Source organism: Solanum lycopersicum, chromosome 1, assembly GCF_036512215.1.
Source record: "Solanum lycopersicum chromosome 1, SLM_r2.1".
Classification (NCBI taxonomy): domain Eukaryota; kingdom Viridiplantae; phylum Streptophyta; class Magnoliopsida; order Solanales; family Solanaceae; genus Solanum; species Solanum lycopersicum.
In genome coordinates this window covers 67,723,047-67,743,680 of record NC_090800.1, presented here as the reverse complement: position 1 = coordinate 67,743,680, position 20,634 = coordinate 67,723,047, and the positions used below count along the sequence as shown (strand labels likewise).

Below are 20,634 nucleotides of genomic sequence, written 5' to 3'. Positions count from 1 at the left end.
TTTAGAATTTTAAAAAAATGAGATATATTGAGCCTATGCTGCTGTCATGGGCTCCTATATCTAAGTTATTTAAGAAGAATGAAATTTTTTTTCTAATAAAAACAACATGCACGCAGATTTAAGCTTTTTCAATTTTAATTTTTCGAAAATCCGAAACAAAACTAGAACCCCGAATTTGTCAAAATGTTCCAACCAGGTGAACTAAAATTGAGGGCAAAAAGAATAATCAAAATTTGCTGAAACTTGTTCAATAGCAGTATTTAATAAGAAATGACTCATAAAGTATACACATTCACTCGCCAACTCAATATAAAATCTAGACGACTCTTTCCAGACAGACTACTGCAGATACATCTCATGTGCTTGACTGGAAAAAGGACTCCACACTCTGAGATGCTAATTCACTGATAATAATAACTTTCATACTTTTCACCAAACAATACAAGCATGCACGGGAAGCGTTTATCAAATTCCCAACATGCCCACTGCTTTTACCTTTTCACGCAGTCTTATTTACGACCGTCCCTTTTCGGCACACCTCCTCAACCACGACTGACTCTTGACCCGGACTGACCAGACTCGGGGAGGTGAACTGACTCGACTTGACATGACACCACTACCAACATGTCATCTTTCAAACTGCACTTCTCATCCACCATACACAGCCTGCACATGTTAAACACTTCAGATCAACAACAAAGAAGTAACAAAAATGCTTTTGATCCAAAAAGAGCATGCAGATTAAGGTATCTGATCAAATGCTTCGAGTGCAATGTTAACCTGACCACCTGCTAAGGGAGATAATTGGAGGATGAGTGTAGTAGTACTTTCAACCAAACTTGAAACCACCAGATGGAAGTTGAATATCATTTCCACCAAAATTGAACTCATTTTGTGCCCCATCACCAGCCGGCACTGTTTCATCCTCCTCCTCCAACCAGTATGTCTCCAGTATTTTAACAGCCTTCTCATATATTTCATTGTTATCATGACTCTGAAGGTTTTCAATCTTTTCCAATCCCTCAGCATCATCAATCAGCTGAGCATAGTAATTAATGCCTTCAGTGTTGGCTTTTTCTGCTTCCCCAACCTTCAATATGTTTTCTAATCCTTCTAGACAGACCGTGACAATCCTTGGGTCAGGGCACACAAGCAAATCACACAGAGGCTTTATGCAGTTTTGACTCACCAAAAACCTGAAGCCAAAAGCACACTGAATTCAGTAAAGAATACCAGCAATATCATAGATGATTACCCCCAAAGGAAGGTACATACTTGATCTGCTCATGACTCCCACCGGAAGTAGCATTTGAAATAGCCCAGGCAGCCTCTTTTTTGATGTCAAACTCTGCAGTTTGAAGCAAATTGACCAGAGGACTAATTAATCCAGCCTCAATCACAGCCTACTCAAAAATTAAAAAACATTAGATAAATGGCAAATACTGTGTGGTTCCTTCAAATGAGAAGTCCACAAAAATAAAAGAAAATCAACAAAACACCTCAACTTAAAATTTCCATTTCTATTTCCAACTACTAAACATACTAGTATATTATCATATTCACACCCATAGATTTATATAACATGCTAAAACTTAGAAGATATGCAAACAATGTATCCAAGTGCTGACTATAAACCATATTTAGCTGTCCTTTAAATCTTGAGGATTTACACCTGTATCTGTTCCTTGTTCCCAGCAGTAATATTTGATATAGTCCAACAGGCCTCTTTCTTGATGCTCTTTTTGTGACTGTGAGATAACAAGCTCAGCAGGCAAGCAAGGGCGCCATGTTCAATAATGCACTGTTGTGAAGATAGTTGATATTAGCAAGCATAAAAAGTATACGTAAGACTAGCGCAGCTACATTTTAGCAGAAGATTTAAAGAAAGAAAAAAAATCATTTTCCAATGTGGTCTTTGCACAATGCATTCATCCACAAATTGAAGGATGGGTGATACAATAGAAGTTGTACAAGACAGTAAAGGAAGACATAGAATTCATGATCTCCAGCAAACCAATCCAAAGATACTGTCATTCTACAAGGGTGATTAAATTCTTTCCCTTTAAAACGTGGTTTATTAAAGAACTGGATGTGCAAAAAGTTACCCTGCTAAACAAAACTGAATTCTCGTTTCAAACAATACTACATAACTTCACTCATGTTTTGCAAAACAATCACATAGCTTGGGACATACTAGTTGAGTTATTTACGATTTTCATGAACGTATAATTTCTTCACGTTATTAATAATTTACAGAAGTATAAGGCTACAAACGAGATCGTAAAGCACAAACTCTGGGCATTTCAGACTAAATCTAGACAACTTGCAATTTCTTATTACCAGGGGCGGACCTACATGGGTTCCAGGGGGTTCATCCAAAAGAAAAAAATTACACTATTTATATGAAGTATTTTTTTATATTTAAGTAGATATATTAATTTTGAGCCTCCGCATGAACAAGAAGCAAGTTGTAGTAGAGTGGTAGATCTCCATTTAAATTGACCCACACATCCTAGGTTCGAATCCCATTGTGAACATGTTATTTTTTTAAATTCTCTTCATTTAAATTCGGGACCAATGTTTCACGTTTTCTTTATTTAAACCCAAGAAAATCCAAACGTGCTAAAAGGTCTCTTGTAACAGAACTAACTTTTTGTACCTATAAACTATATACTACTACTTCTTGAAATTGTGTTATGTTAGCTTATTCACAAGTTTATACTTTATTCTTCGAACCCACTGAATGAAAATTCTAGATCTGCCATTGCTTATTACCAACTTACATCAAACAAGACATTCTTCTACTGTCGTCAAAAATTAAAGAGGTTTAAGCTAATGTAACAGTAAAAATGTACCCAAAAAACAGCCCAGTCAAATGCTTTATTCAAACCCCAAAAAAAGGAGGAACACTAAACTTGCCTTGAAATAATGTAGCAAACAGCAAGCACCAGCAAAAAAATTCCGTAACTACTATTTTTAGTTTTGGGAGTTCAGTAATTACTATCTTTAAAAAGGACTTGAGAAAAGGCACTTCAATACAAAATAGAATACAAGCCCAAATCTATTTTACAACATTTCAGTATCCTCTTCATTATTCTTGTAGTGGTTGTATTTTGTGGGATAAACACCAGTTATACAGTTCCAAATGCCAACAGCTAATTTCCATTTCTAGACCTTAGCGTCGTTAAATTATTAAGAACAGAGTAATTATATCTTTGCTGCATCACATAGATAGGGGTAAGGTTTGCTAATTGATGAATCTTGTCCCCCTAATGTGGCTTAGCCTATTTTTCTTGAAGCTAAAAAAAGGTGCGTATATAGAATGGGAACAAGACCAGCATGCTACTGACTAATAATACTACAATACATAAAAATGTATTTATCTTCTCCACAAAACTGTACACAAAGAGCAGCTGTGTAAGGCAATAAAAATGACAGCTATGATTGAAATTTGTACTAGATCGCTCTAGATTGCTCAGACAGCACAGAGGAACCAGACAAGTGCAGGAGGAAACTAAGCACAATGATGTAAAATTGAGAAATGGACTAACAACAATCAAATTAGATCTGATTCTAGGAATGCTGAAATATCTTTTCAATAAATCATGCCTTAGATGCATCCACCATTCAATCATTTTGCTTTTTATTTTTTAATTGGCCAATTCATTAAAGTCTTTGAATTCAACCTTGAAAGCTTCTAAAAGCTCATTAAGCCTACATACCTGAGTCTGGAGGTCATCTCCTGTAACAATATTTCCTACTGTACGGAGGGCAGGGATGAGTACTGAAGGAGATGGATGCCTGCAGATTAATTGACATATACACCAGATTCAATCAAACTTTAGATATATAAAAAAAATAAGAAAGTAGTTCAACTGAGGAAATTAGAACACTCCACTCACATGAGGAGCTCGACCAGACGTGGACAAACACCTGCTTCAATGACAGCTTGAATTTTGTCATTTGTACCATCAGAAAGGTAAGAAAGTGCCCAGCATGCATCTGTTAGAACCTCTTCATCATTTGAATGAACAAGCCGCTGAAGAGCTGAAAGTGCTGGTCTCACCTGATAAATGTATTGTCATCAATCATGCAAAGCATTCAGTAAGTCATTTCATTTTACCAAATAAGATGACCATCAACATGAGGCACTTTGAAGGATTAAGAAAAGCACAATATTTTGAATCAAATAACTGCAAGCATAAAAAAGTTTCAACAACACAACAGCCAACCTGCTCAAATGGAGGTTGAGGCTTGCCTCTACAAAAGTTTGATAAGGTCCATGTAGCATTTCTCAGCATTGAAAGCTTGGCATGCTCATTCAACTGAGACAGCAAAGGAATCAACGCCCCATTACTAAGAACAAGATCACGGCACCTAGGAGAGTCACCAGCAACATTTCCGAGTGCCCACACAGCCTATAATTGGGGAAAAAATACAATCAGTTTACTAATCAACATAACTTCAGTCTATACAGTATAGGTGTCTGCCAATCTTTTAACATACCTGCTCACGAACATCATCACTTGGAGAAGCCAGAAGCTTTACAAAAATTGGCACAGCGCCATGGTCAATCACCACTCTGGTATTCTCCGAGGTACCAGACGCAATGTTTGTGAGCGCCCAAGCAGCTTCAAACTACAAACACAAAACCATAAGTAAATCGAGCGTGAATGAAGCTACAACCACAAAATGCTAAAGGCACACATCACTCTCTACCTGGAGTTGTGGAAAATCTTCCCTCATCAGAAACTCAACAAAACGAGGAACAACACCAGATTGAATAACTTCCTCGATAGGAGGACTTCTTTCTGTTGATCAAAGTTAGCATGTAAGTTAAAAGGAAAATTGAATAAAATTAATAGAACAGAAGCTGGAGCAGGATTAGTCATACCAATAGAGAGCAATTTACGAAATTGTGTGGTCGCCTCCAACTGCATATTGTTATCATTTGACCACACACCAGCAACCATTGATGGAAGACTTTCCAACTGTAAAGCAACCATTGCTTATCATTTGAAAACCATATCAACAAACAAATGAGCACAAAGCATAGAACGACCCAAAACCAAATCAAGTCATGAATTTCTGATTAAAATCATTTTTTTTAACAAATGATCAAGGAGACTTTACTTTACTCCTGATAAGATATCATCATTATAGACAGATTATACTTTAAAAAACCTGACCTTCTTTTCAACGGTGGAAGTTTGAAGATTAGCAGGGAACTGTTGTTGTTGGGCGGCTTGAAGGCCTTCACGACGCTTCTTGAGCAAGCTCTCTTCTCGTTTACTCTTACGGATCTCAACCAGATTGTCCTCTCGCCGGCGGCGGCCTTCGTCGGCATCAACGGCAACCTTGTATCGGTTCCTACGAACCTCGGTCCTATCACTTGGCCTCAGAGACATGGTATAGAGAATGAAAACTGCAAAAGAGAGATGAGATAGTAAAGGCAATTACAGAAAACCCTACAATGATAATTGAATCGAAGGAGAAAGAGAGAGAGACTATATATACCAAATATATTTGGAGAGGAGACCGTAAATGACGAGGGTTTTGGGACAGAGTTCCTCTTCTAGTCTTCTTCTGTTCATGGGCCGGGTCTCCCCTCTTTTTCTGGGCTTGATTAAGCCCAAGTTTTTCCCTGCATCTGCTTTTGGTTCATTGCACAACCCTCAAAACCGTAGATTTCTAATTTATTTTCACATGTTTGATTGATGATAAAAATAATTTTAATATCTGATTGATGAATGAAAAATAAATTTCAGAAATAATTTTTTATTTTTTATTTGAGACTAGAATTTACTCTTTAGAAAAATAATTTTTTACCTTAAAATAATCCATCTGCATAATTGATTTAGGATCCGACCCTGATATTAAAACTAGGCCACAACCTAGACTTCCGTCCTTGAAATATTTTTCAAAAAATAATTTTTAAAAAATTGTTTTTTTTAGGGGGTAGAATAGAGGTGGTGTAAAAATGATTTAAATTTTTGAAATATCATTAAAAAAAAAAAAAGTATTTAGGGGTTGGCTTGGGATGGGGAAAGATATAACTAATGAGTTTTTTTTAAAATTGTGATATTTTTCAAAAATAAATTTTAATGTAGTCATCAAAGTATAGAGAAAACGAGTTACGTATGATTTTAAAAGCATATATATCGTAAGGCAATAATCAGGTCTTAAATCGTATTTGATATTTTTAGAGAGTCTTAATATATTATTTTTAAGAAAATTAAGATAATAAACATGTTCAATGAATTAGACGGACACCATGAAAATATCTTTTGAGAATTTCTATAGTAAGCTTATTTTGTTGTGTTCAGTTGATACAAAATTATATCCAACATCTATAACGACTCACAGGCATATAGTATTTAGATATGCTGAATTTTTTACTGTAGAAGAATAAAAAGTACGTAAAAAATCACGTGTTATTCAAGATTTACCTAAAACATGAACAATACTCTATAATTTAAACAGAAAAAAATGTAATTTACTTCTTATACTTTGAAAAATGCAAAGGCTATGAATTATGATTGTAATCCTTGGAGATGAAATCCTTTAAATCTTCAATTTCTTCTCCAAAAAACCTCTCAAACTTAGAGCTCAAAAATAGAAGTTCTAAAATTAACAATTTGATAAAACTCTATACAATCTTATAAAAAATTAATAAAATTCGATACTACGCTAAAACTTTCAACAAGTATTTGCAGTTTTAATATATTAGTGTTGTAGCAGATTACTCGGCGTAGTTAGTCGGAATCATTGATCAATCAATGATTCACCCTTTGGTAACTTCATCATTGTCTTGCGCTTAGTCCAAGCATCTTTGTGTTCTGGATCACTGGTGATAAGGTACTGCTTCGCGAAACTTTTCGGCGATTCGTCGACTACTCCTTTTCATCGCCAATTTTGTAACATTTTGGAAAATCATATATCTAGTGAAGAGCAGTAAGTCCGTTAGAATACGTATTGGGGATATATAGGCATTCCAATTCCCAATATTGAGAAATATTGGGCATAGTATAGAAAAATGGCTAAGGGGTGTTAGCCAATTTCTATATATACCCAAATAAGCAAAATATAGTCCAAGCTTGTTTAGAAATGTACCTGCAAAGAATCCCCTAAATTAAAATATTTTTTCCTTAACTCACAAAAAAAGGTATGAAGCATCCAAGTGTCAAGCCTAGATACCATGTCGCATGATCAATTAAAATGATCATGTAGAGTAAGTAGTGCTCAAGGACATAGCGAGGATCCTTGAGACAATAAGTAAACATTCCCAAATGATCCATAAATAATAGTTAATTAGGAAATTACAACCAACCCATGTGCAAGCACATTTGCAAGACATGTGAAGAGAGGACCACCCTAACCGAATTCAGTTAGGGTAGTTAAAGGGAAAACGTGCACAAGGGACCACTCCATGTAGGGCCTAACCTCCTAACAAATTCTAGACTCTAACCTATTGCCCTAAATAACTAAATAACCTAGGACTAACCGAATTGGACCCATTAGTGCACCCGACAACCTAGGACCAAAATCGGGTTGACACTAACCTAGTACTAGTTAAAGAGACAGCCTAGTACCTAACATAGGATGGTCCAAAAGGTTAGTTATGGTCCTAACGACTTAAGGGTACTTTAGTAATTACCCTAGGTACTTAATTAATTAATTTAGCAATTCAATTAATTAATTTAAAGGGGCGAAGCCAAAATCACCAAGCAATATCCAGATTTCGGTTAAAACAAGAAAAAGACAACCCAGTACCTAACCTGGGATGGTTCAAAGGATTGGTTATGGTCCTAACGACTTAAGGGTACTTTAGTAATTACCTTATGTCACCTAATTAATTAAATTTGAAATTTAATTAATTAGTTTAAATGATCAAAACGAAATTCTTACACTAACCTAGTACAACTCAAGAAACATCCTAGTACTTAACCTAGGATGGTCCAAAAAGCTTAATTTTGGTTCCAATGACTTAGGGGTACTTTAGTACTTACCCTAGGTACCTAAATTAATTAAATTAAGGATTTAATTAATTAATATAAAGTCAAAATATTGACCAAAATCGTAGTCAACACCAATTTCCAGATTTGACTAAGTGTTATGTTTACCTATGTTTAATCAACTTACGAGGGACTTTTTGGTAATTGGTTAATTAGTTTATTAAATTAACTTATTAAACCTAAGTTTTATCATTCAATATCAGTTTTTAAACCAAAAAAATCACGCTCAAACTCATAGAAAAGGCGACGCAAAAACAGCAAGCAACGAACGAAAGAAAAACAGAAAAATTTATCGATTCCTCTAGGGCGATTTCAAGGTTTCTTCAAGGTTTTGTTCAAGGTGGTCTTCGTAGATCAAGTTCTAAATAAGGTATGAGTTTCTCTCCTGGAATTCTTTCTCCAAGAGAACTTTCTTTCGAATGATTTAAAGATCTTTAAAAACTAAGGTTATTTCCCGTCGTTGTTGTCGAACTCCTTTCTCTTGTATCCTTGTTACCATTTCAATATTGAATAGGTTAGCAATCATGTGGTTGGTATGTGGTACTGGATGATCTTAATATGTATGGTTTTTTGATGAAATAATGTATAACGTATAAAAACCTAAGCATGTTGCACATGAAAATTGACTTATGTCAACAAATATGGTTATGAAATCTATGCCCAATTGTTTATGCCAATAAAATGGCTAACAATACATTGTCAAAAAGTGATATATGTAAATGGCTATAATATTATGTTAAATAATTAAAAGATTGGCTAATGGTTCATACATATTAAATTTAAATATGAACATACGTAAGATTGACACATGCCAACAAAAATGGTTATGTAGTTTAAATATTCAAAGGTTGAGGCCAATACTAATCATATGTCAACCTTGTGTAGTTAGAGTATCAAATGATAATATACACTTCTAAACTAATTCAATGAACCCATAATCAAGGTCATGCCACTCATTGGGACAACTCCCAACATGCTTTAAAAGAATGACATATGAACTCATGAAACTCATTGAAAGAAGTGTTCATCGTCCATAAACGATGATATGAATCTACTACACTAAATTAAGTAAAGTAACATGAGTTATAACATAATTAAAGGGGTCTAAAGTATGTAACTGACCAGAATAGGGTGTTAAAGGAAGTGAGACAAGCCTCACTTACACCTAAGCTACTATGTTAAAAGAAAACTCGCCTATGAAGGTGTTAGAAGGTGTGAGTCAGTCTCATTAACAAGAAAGGATGATATGTAAGGGAAATTCACATGTCATCAATGTAAAGTAAGGATGACCGTCATCAATAGAGTAAGTAAATCTCAATCTAGAAGCAAACCCCCATAATGCTTGAGTCAATACTAGAAGATAATGAAGAAATGAACATTCACGTAAAGGGGTGAGTAACTATGAAAAGCAAATGTGATAATGTTAATGAATGTGATGACAACATGATAAGAGGCTGATGTGAAAGACGAGAGCAATCTCAAATGAGCCTAAGTAAATATTACCAAAACGTACTCACCTATGAGAGTGTAAAGCTAATGAACAGACCAGACTCTATGAACACTCCAACGAAAGTATTGAGATTAATGTATACTTAATACTAATGATGATATGAGAAATTATCTATTGAGCTATGATGTCCTCATACTAGAAGCCAGTTTCCATGACGTATGAGTTGAATGTAATGGAACTTTATACTGAGCACCGATAGGCTAGCTATAAGCGGTGATGCCTTCTTTCGGGAAGTTCGGAGGTTCACTTAACTCTCATGAGATGAGACTGTCCGGCATGCCGGGTATGGGTCTCCTTATATCTCCTAGTCTTCGAACCTATACAGCCAATATAGGAATCTGGCGGGATTCAATTCCCATGTACGCTAGCATGTTTTGGGTCACTTTGGCCGGTGATTCCACCTCTTTTTGGTGTGGGGTAGACATTGGATTTCATGATACTCACGTGATCTATGTCGGTTAAGGTTGGAGTTCCTCAAAGTATGAAAGATTATGAAATGAACGATACCGAAGGTGTTTGTGCAAGACAATCAGGAGGTGAAATCAGATTCAAGTAATGACATTAGGTCATTCTTGGTCATTGCACTTCATGATTCCGATGAGATTTGTGAACACCTAATTTTTTACCAAAATATAAAGAGTCAAACACCAATTTTTAAAAAAAGGGGTTATATTTAAAATAAATAAATTGTGTAAATTACTTTAATGATAAAAATTATGAATTTATGGTATTTGTTTTAAATCTTCAACTTTTAATTAGTTTAAAAATAATGATAGAAGAAGAAGAAAAAAAGGGAGTCCTAAATATTCAAATTACCTTCCCCTTATCCTAATTATTCCCAACTTCCTAACCTATTTTACTAAAAAATCTCATCCTATTTATTTTTTTATTTATTTTATTTATTTATTTTTTCTTTCTTCTCTCTCTTTGACGTTAATTTCACTTTTTTTTATATTTTTTAATTTTCTATTATTATTATTTATTTATTTTATATCCATCCTTATCTCAACCCCAATTCCCTCAACAATATTTCAAATAAAATCCTAATCCAACTCTATTAGGTTCCTTTTAATTAGCACCAAACTCTCAGCCAAAATTATTATAAAAAAAACACGTTCAGTTGAGAAGAAAAGATAATACAGAGAGAGATGTAAAAAGAGGAGGAAAAAATACACATATACAGAGAGAGATGTAAAAAGAGGAGGAAAAAATACTCAGATACAGAGAGAAATACAGATACAGAGAAATACAGAGAAAGATAGAAAGTAAACAAAAAGAGTGAAAAGTGAGTTTTATCTGGTAATCTGAGGTTTTGTTCGCGGTTTTGGTCTTGCAGCTCTTTAAAGTTAATTAACAATTATTAACGTTGGAAATCAGTAGATCGTAGCAATTGTTGTTGTGGTATCAATTTTCGCAGCGAGGTAATTATAAATTCTCGCGTGATTTAAATAATATTATTTCAATGAAAGGTTAATTCCAATAGCTTGAAATACTTCAAATCACATGTATTGATTATTGTTACGTTATTATTATTATTATTATATTTTTTGGATAGATTTTGCAACTTATGTCGCTTCATGATATTGAATTGCTAAATTTAAATAGATTAATATATCTTTCCGTCTATTTTCACTTTAGAAGATATTTATTGAATTTATTGTAGACTTGTTAAATTAGTATATAAAAATAATAACTAATAAACGATTTTTCAAAAAGAAAAACTAATCTAAGTAGAATTGTAATTAAAAGGAAAATAAATTTCATTTAGAGATTAATATTATAAACTAATAATAATAATAATAATAATAATAATAATAATAATAATAATAATAATAACAGAAGTAAAATTGAGAAATTATATAAAGAGAAAAGAGATTTTAAAAATAAAAAGAAAAAAAATCATGAAAATATAATAATAAGAAAAAACATAACAAATTTTTTTAACAGAAACAAAAAAAAAAAGAACGTAAATAAAAAAAATATAAAAACATAAAAGAAAAAGAGGGAGAAGTAAAATTAAAAAAGAAATACAATTTTAAAATTAACAAAATAAAACGTTAAAAAGAAACAACACAATTAAAAAAAATGATAAAAGAGTAACAAAATTACTACAAAATAATTGGGAAAAAAAAAAGAAGAAGAAAGAAGAAGACAAAAACTATAAAAAAATAATAATAATAAAAATATTGATAAAATAAAATAATCAAAAAGAAAAAGAAAAAGAGAGAAATGAACTTTCAGAGAACAAAAAAAACAAATATATAAAATTTAAATTAAACAAGAAACGTGCAAAAAAAAAAAGAAAAAAAAAGATTTTTTTTTTTAAAAAAAAGAGAAGCAGAATGAATTTTTTTTATTTATATAAAACAGGAAACAAAATAAAAAATGAAAAGAACATAAAAAAAAAAAGGAGAAGAAAGACAAAAGTTGTAAAATAATAATAAAATAAAAATAATGATAAAATAAAATTAAAAAAAATGAGAAACAAATTTTACAGAAAAAATAAAATAATATATATATAAATTTTAAAATAAAACATTCTAATTTATTTAGGATTTCTTGATAAAACTAATTTCAAATCTTATAAAATTTTATTTTCTTATTTTAAATCTAAAATATATAATTCTAAATTAACTTGAACTCTAAATATCTCATTCTCACACAAACTCTAATTCTTAGAAATTAGATATCTATATATATATTCTACCTATAATAACATTAAAAATTAAAAACATAATGAAAGGAAAAAATTAAAATAAAAGAAAAAAAAAACTTTTTTTTTAAAAAAAAGAAATTGTCTTAATCTCTTTAGATTTTTTTTTTTTGCTAGAATTAATTATAAATTTCATAAAATTTACCTCTTATTTTAGATCTAATTTTTTTTTAAAAAATACAATTCTAAATCAACTTGAATTCTAAAAATCTTGTCCTACACAAATTCCAATTAGTAATTATTAAACACCTAAATAAATTCATCCCCATAATAACATGAAAAAATATTTTTAAAATAATGTAAAAGCATAAATAAATAAATAAATAAATAAATAATAAATATATAAATAAATATGAGTGTTTCAAATTTTGAATTAATGGACACACACTAAAAATAATAAAATAATTTTCAATAGATTTTAAAATAAATAAAATGATTTTTAAAAGGTTTAAAATAAATGAGAGGATAAAGTAAAAAAAAATATTTTTATTATTAAGTTAAATAATATAATATTTAAAATTAAGTCTAGTCATATCAAAGTCAATGAAGCGACCGTGCTAGAACCACGGGACTCGAGGGTTGCCTAATACCTTCCCCTTGGTCAACAGAATTCCTTACCCGAATTTCTAGTTCGCAGACCAATAAAAATAGAGTCAAATTTCCTTTTGATTAGAGATTTAAATAAGGTGACTTGGAACACCAAAACTCAATTCCAAGTGGCGACTCTGTATAATAATTATCCCTTTTCAAAATGTCACTTTAATTGGAAAAACTCTTTTTCATTCGAAACAAATAAAAAAATCAAAAAATATTTGAGAGAAAAAAAAAGGGACGTGACAGATGGCGACTCTGCTGGAGATTAACTAGAATTCGAGCTTTAAATATTAATTTATGTATGACTATGACTTATATATTTACACTTTTTGTATATTGTATTTATTTTAACTTAATATGCTAATTGTTTATTTATTTAATATTTTAATAATATTTGAATTGCTTCTCTCCCGAACCATTGTGAGTCTTCAATAAAAATAAGATGGGAATTGCAACTATGCACCCCACTTCTGTCAAGATAGCCAGTGGATCTTCGGTCCATGGTGAAGGATATGTAGTCACACCATTTTAGGATAGGGAGCACCCATGCACAAAGCCGGAAAGCGCTGCTACCAGTATGTTGCAACTCCCTGATCGAGTTGTCCGCTCGTTTTACAGCCAGTCTAGATATCTCACCTTAGTAGAATTGAAACTTTCAGACATGATATCCTTACTAGGTTCCGATATATTTGCATTGTGTGCATGTAACTTAGCGGAATTTAGCATAGGAGCCCAATTTGACTAGGACAGATATCTATTCGTGAGACCATCATGTGCATTTTTGTGCTACTTGTTGCATCATGTGAAGACTATAACAAAATGTTGACCGGCTTTAGGATAATCGACTAAAGAAATAAATATCTATTTTCTATTCATTTTCAACCAATGATTCAAAATAAACAAATTAATACACATATATATACATTCACACCTAATCCTCAATTTTATTTTTCACTTTTATTAAAATAATACATAAATAATAAATATAATAATATTAATAATATATGTATATATGTCTTTTAAATTGTACATATAAGAAATTTTAAAAGTTTTCTTATATCACTTTAAACGAAGAAAAGAGTTGCATTTGTCAACAAATTTCTAACAAAAATTATTTTAGACTTCAATCTGAACGAACTACGCACACCTGATTCTCACCTTGATGAGATACGTAGGCAACCTTCCTTGGGTTCGGTGATCCTTATTTAAAAATTATAAAATTAAAAAAACATCTTAATTATTATATAATAATTTAAAAAAGAAATAATATATGTATATATGAAAAAGGGAATTTGTCCTTAAAAAAAAACATATTTTTACTTATATTTTGGAACTACGTTAGACTTTATTCTTGTTTTAACAAGATACGTAGGCAACCTTATTGTGAGGTTCGGTCCAACCGAAAAAAAAATCCTAAAAATTCTAGTCACATAAACTGGGGCAAAAAAAATAGATTTTTTTTCTTTGATTTGGTTGGTAACAACATGCTTAGGATTATGCATAAGAAAAAAAAACAAAGTGTTAAACTATTTGGTAAGACATATCAACTTTGTTGTGAACTATAGACTTCTATTGACATCTCTTAATACATTTATGTCATACTTGAGAAATTATCTTGTTTAAAGTTATTGATAAAATAAATTTGACCTCATTGTTTCAAATGTATTGTGTGGTGAGCTTTACGATGTAAAATTCAAAGTCATGATTTTGCTGATCTAGAATTTGGTCCGAATGTTGGTTGAGACGAAATTTTGAGCAACATTTAACTTGAGAAAGGATTATAGGCTTTCTTTGAATCGATTGTGCCTTTCAAGCCTACCGAATAACATTTATCTACAGAACTCCCATTTCGACCCTGAAAGCTTTTTATTTGAATAACCATATCTTAGCATATACCTTTTGACTGTAAAAATGCACTTATCCCTTTATCTCACCTCCTTGAGCGCACTATGAAATATCTATATAACATCAAAGACCTAAGTTGGGTAACAAAGTGAAAAAAATCAAATATGTCCAAAAAAAAAAAGATAGAATGAAAAATGAAAAAAAAAATCTCCAACAAAAAGGAGAGAAGATCAAAAAAATGAAGAGAGAAAAAAATGAAAAAGACCTTACAAGAAAACAAAGGTCAAATGCAAAAACGAAAAAAAAATATCAAAAGCATCGTGCAAATTCTAAGGAGGAAATAGTCACTTTATCTCAAATGAATATCCTACCTTTCCCTAAGACTACATTACAAGCCAATGACAAGTCCTATTTGATCTCATTTTTATGTTCTCATATTAGTGGATGCTGACATGAGGGCCAAACATATGGTATCTTAATCTCATGCATTGAATATCTTTCTGAGTGGGAGTGACTTTCAAAAATGTCCTACGATCTAAATTATTATATTGTGTGAAGTAGGACGTTCATATATTGAGAGTGCATTTGAAACATGAGGATACGAATAATTCTATCCCTTAATTTTGACAAGATAAATTGATCTTGTAATTACTTAAATATATTTGAGAAACAATTTGAAACTATATAAATTACTCAAAGTTGACCTCAAATTTATTTGAAAGTCGTTGAATGTAGTTCATATGCATAATACTAATTGTTGGTACCAACTAAAGTCAAAGCATTATCAAACATGAACTAATTCTTTTTCCAATTTTTCTATTATATTTTTAAAAATAAATTTTTTTAAAAAATATTTTTTATTGAACTACGTTCGACCTGATTACTAAGAGGATACGTAGGCAACCCTTCATTGAGGTTCGATCTAATCACTCAATAAAATAATGATCATGATATTTTAAATTTTCAAGGGTTGAAACATGACACTGTAGCCTATGATATGTTATAAAAAAATAATAATAAAAAAAATAAGAGGGTCTTATAAGTGAAAACTTTCACGAGAACAATAAGACGACAGTGAAAAGATAAGAATGTCTACTTGGTAAAAAATCACGAATGACACCATTTATCAAATGAGGACATTTCGTCTTGGCATGAGCACAATCAAGATTAAGTTATAGGCTGAAAGAGCTATAAAGACAAATCGTGCAAAGTAATTTGCTAGAGACAAACGTCGCGATGGTAAGTTTTTGAATCCTTATCTCTCATATAATATGCAAAAAAAAAAGAATTATTTTTGTTCTTAATAAAATTTGGGGCATTTTATTTTATTTTTAAATTGGTCAATGTACTAATAAAAATAAAATAAAATAAAGTAATATTAAATAATAATAATATAAGTAAAAAAAATAACCCCTATTTATTTTTCATGTCTTCAGAGGTAACAATAACCCCTGAATTGTATATAAGGCACAATAACCCCTATCATTTTTTTTAATCTCTTTATAGGGCACAATAACCCCTGGTTGCATATAGGGCACAATAACCCCTATTTTACTTTTCATGTCTTCACATGGCACAATAACCCCTTGTTGCATATAGGGCACAATAACCCCTATCATCATTTTTATGTCTTCACAGGGCACAATAACCCCTGGTTGCATACATGGCACAATAACCCCTATCCTATTTTTCATGTCTTCACAGGGCACAATAACCCCTGGATTGCATATAGGGCACAATAACCCCTATCATTTTTTATGTCTTCACATGGCACAATAACTCATGGTTGCATATAGAGCACAACAATCCCTATTTTAGTTTTCATGTCTTCAGAGGGCACAATAACCCCTGGATTGCATATAGGGCACAATAACCCCTATCTTATTTTTCATGTCTTCAGAGGGCACAATAACCCCTATCTTATTTTTCATGTCTTCAGAGGGCACAATAACCCCTATTTTATTTTTCATGTTTTCACAGGGCACAATAACCCCTGATTGTAATTTGGGTACAAAACTCCCTTTTGTCTTGTTTTTTTTTACATTCTGTAATAGGCTGTAAAAACATTATTTTTATTATTAGTATAGACTTTCATAGCTTTCATCAATAACTCACAAAATTTCCTAGTGCAAACTAGGTAGAAAATTTTGTTTTGTGTGCAGATTTCTACATAGTACACAATTTTGCAGTTCAAAAATAATAGAATTCATCCTTTCAAGAAAATAAGTTTTCAAGAATATCATGCGGAAGAACGTCAGTAGCTGAAGTCAAGTCATGAAGTTTCAAGTCTTAAACTCAGAAGTCCAGAGCAAAGTTCGGAATAGATGAACCTACCCAAAAAGGGTGAAGCGATATCTGAGAATCCAAAATGAAGACTTAGCACTATCGAAATAGATAGGATTTCATATCTTTCCTACTACATTTTGTTTTTTTTTATGTAATAGCTGGAGCTACGAACCGGAATCTCGACAAAACCTCACTCGACTACCTAACTCATTGGAACTACGCCTGAGTCCTTGTCATCTCAACATAGAATAGGTAGTTTTTAAAAGTTAGGACATAGTCAAACCTCTTCTCTACTATAAATTTTTCGCATAAATATTTTAGTAAAAAATTATTCACATTGTTCACGTCTTTGCATGAAAACTTTTCATGTTTTCAAGCAAAGAGGGGCACACTGTGAACACCTAATTTTTTTACCAAAATATAAAGAGTCAAACACCAATTTTTTTAAAAAGGGGTTATATTTAAAATAAATAAATAAATAAATTGTGTAAATTACTTTAATGATAAAAAATATGAATTTATGGTATTTGTTTTAAATCTTCAACTTTTAATTAGTTTAAAAATAATGGTAGAAGAATAAAAAAAAGGGGAGTCCTAAATATACAAATTACCTTCCCCTTATCCTAATTATTTCCAACTTCCTAACTTATTTCACTAAAAAATCTCATCCTATTTATTTTTTTATTTATTTTATTTATTTATTTTTTCTTTCTTCTCTCTCTTTGACGTTAATTTCACTTTTTTTTTATATTTTTTAATTTTCTATTATTATTATTTATTTATTTTATATCCATCCTTATCTCAACCCCAATTCCCTCAACAATATTTCAAATAAAATCCTAATCCAACTCTATTAGGTTCCTTTTAATTAGCACCAAACTCTCAGCCAAAATTATTATAAAAAAAACACGTTCAGTTGAGAAGAAAAGATAATACAGAGAGAGATGTAAAAAGAGGAGGAAAAAATACACATATACAGAGAGAGATGTAAAAAGAGGAGGAAAAAATACTCAGATACAGAGAGAAATACAGATACAGAGAAATACAGAGAAAGATAGAAAGTAAACAAAAAGAGTGAAAAGTGAGTTTTATCTGGTAATCTGAGGTTTTGTTCGCGGTTTTGGTCTTGCAGCTCTTTAAAGTTAATTAACAATTATTAACTTTGGAAATTAGTAGATCGTAGCAGTTGTTGTTGTGGTATCAATTTTTGCAGCGAGGTAATTATAAATTCTCGCGTGATTTAAATAATATTATTTCAATGAAAGGTTGATTCCAATAGCATGAAATACTTCAAATCACATGTATTAATTATTGTTACGTTATTATTATTATTATGTTTTTTTATTATTATTATTATTATTATGTTTTTTTTGGATAGATTTTGCAACTTATGTCGCTTCATGATATTGAATTGCTAAATTTAAATAGATTAGTATATCTTTCCGTCTATTTTCACTTTAGAAGATATTTATTGAATTTATTGTAGACTTGTTAGATTAGTATATAAAAATAATAACTAATAAATGATTTTTCAAAAAGAAAAACTAATCTAAGTAGAATTGTAATTAAAAAGAAAATAAATTTCATTTAGAGATTAATATTATAAACTAATAATAATAATAATAATAATAATAATAATAATAATAATAATAATAATAACAGAAGTAAAAATTGAGAAATTATATAAAGAGAAAAGAGATTTTAAAAATAAAAAGAAATAAAAATCATGAAAATATAATAATTAGAAAAAACATAACAAATTTTTTTAACAGAAACTAAAAAAAAGAATTTAAATAAAAAAAATATAAAAACATAAAAGAAAAAGAGGGAGAAGTAAAATTAGAAAGAAATACAATTTTAAAATTAACAAAATAAAACGTTAAAAAAAAACAACACAATTAAAAAAAATGATAAAAGAGTAACAAAATTACTACAAAATAATTGGAAAAAAAAAAGAAGAAAGAAGAAGACAAAAACTATAAAAAAAACAAATAAATAAAAATATTGATAAAATAAAATAATAAAAAAGAAAAAGAAAAAGAGATAAATGGACTTTCAGAGAACAAAAAAAAACAAATATATAAAATTTAAATTAAACAAGAAACGTGCAAAAAAAAAAAGAAAAAAAAAGATTTTTTTTTAAAAAAAAAGAGAAGCAGAATGAATTTTTTTTATTTATATAAAACAGGAAACAAAATAAAAAATGAAAAGAACGTAAAAAAAAAAGGAGAAGAAAGACAAAATTTGTAAAATAATAATAAAATAAAAATAATGATAAAATAAAATTTAAAAAAAATGAGAAACAAATTTTACAGAAAAAATAAAATAATATATATAAAAAATTTTAAAATAAAACATTCTAATTTATTTAGGATTTCCTGATAAAACTAATTTCAAATCTTATAAAATTTTATTTTCTTATTTTAAATCTAAAATATATAATCCTAAATTAACTTGAACTCTAAATATCTCATTCTCACACAAACTCTAATTCTTAGAAATTAAATATCTATATATATATTCTACCTATAATAACATTAAAAATTAAAAACATAATGAAAGGAAAAAAATTAAAATAAAAGAAAAAAAACTTTTTTTTTTAAAAAAAGAAATTGTCTTAATCTCTTTAGATTTTTTTTTGCTAGAATTAATTATAAAATTCATAAAATTTACCTCTTATTTTAGATCTATTTTTTTTTAAAAAAAATACAATTCTAAATCAACTTGAATTCTAAAAATCTTTTCCTACACAAATTCTAATTAGTAATTATTAAACACCTAAATAAATTCATCCCCATAATAACATGAAAAAATATATAAAAAAAATGTAAAAGCAAAAATAAATAAATAAATAATAAATATATAAATAAATATGAGTGTTTCAAATTTTGAATTAATGCACACACTAAAAATAATAAAATAATTTTCAATAGGTTTTAAAATAAATAAAACGATTTTTAAAAGGTTTAAAATAAATGAGAGGATAAAGTAAAAAAAATATTTTTATTATTAAGTTAAATAATATAATATTTAAAATTAAGTCTAGTCATATCAAAGTCAATTAAGCGACTGTGCTAGAACCACGGGACTCGAGGGGTGCCTAATACCTTCCCCTTGGTCAACAGAATTCCTTACCCGAATTTCTAGTTCGCAGACCAATAAAAATAGAGTCAAATTTCCTTTTGATTAGGGATTTAAATAAGGTGACTTGGAACACCAAAACTCAATTCCAAGTGGCGACTCTGTATAATAATTATCCCTTTTCAAAATGTCACTTTAATTGGAAAAACTCTTTTTCTTTCGAAACAAATAAAAAAATCAAAAAATATTTGAGAGAAAAAAAAGGGGCGTGACAAGATTCTTAAACTTTCATCTTAGGTATAGCTGGTGTTTACATCAGCCTACGAATGAATGAAATGAATAATGTGAAGTACGAATGAATGAATGAAGCAGACTCTGTGTTTGCTAAAGAAGACACTCGGGTTGAGGTCCCATATGTTGGGCCCTCACTTGAGATGTCTTATCTATATGAAATTTATAGTATATAAAACATGAAAGTAATAAAATCAATGGCATGATCAATCGAGAATTGCTTATGAAAGGTAATGAATATATAGTGTAAAGAATGACTCACTATAAGGTAGGGAAATCATTCCTTAGTCCTTGGATTA

General features: G+C 30.2%; 1 protein-coding gene across 4 annotated transcripts; it reads right to left on the bottom strand.

Annotated features, from left to right (window-relative positions):
* Positions 1-207: 207 nt before the first annotated feature.
* On the bottom strand, positions 208-5,639 carry LOC101257502 (importin subunit alpha-2). Of its 4 annotated transcripts, none has more exons than XM_069298316.1 (12): positions 5,518-5,639; positions 5,190-5,425; positions 4,895-4,991; positions 4,720-4,811; positions 4,507-4,638; positions 4,233-4,418; positions 3,903-4,066; positions 3,723-3,801; positions 1,673-1,801; positions 1,276-1,403; positions 781-1,196; positions 208-666 (listed from the first exon to the last, which is right to left on the bottom strand). In XM_069298316.1, exons 2-11 carry the CDS (start codon positions 5,406-5,408, stop codon positions 830-832), a joined length of 1,593 nt encoding a protein of 530 aa, XP_069154417.1. In that variant the 5' UTR covers positions 5,409-5,425; positions 5,518-5,639; the 3' UTR covers positions 208-666; positions 781-829. The 4 variants fall into 4 exon arrangements, with proteins under 4 accessions (XP_069154417.1, XP_004228994.1, XP_025886227.1 ...); XM_004228946.5 differs by having other exon boundaries at positions 789-1,196; XM_026030442.2 differs by having other exon boundaries at positions 5,190-5,518.
* Positions 5,640-20,634: the final 14,995 nt, after the last annotated feature.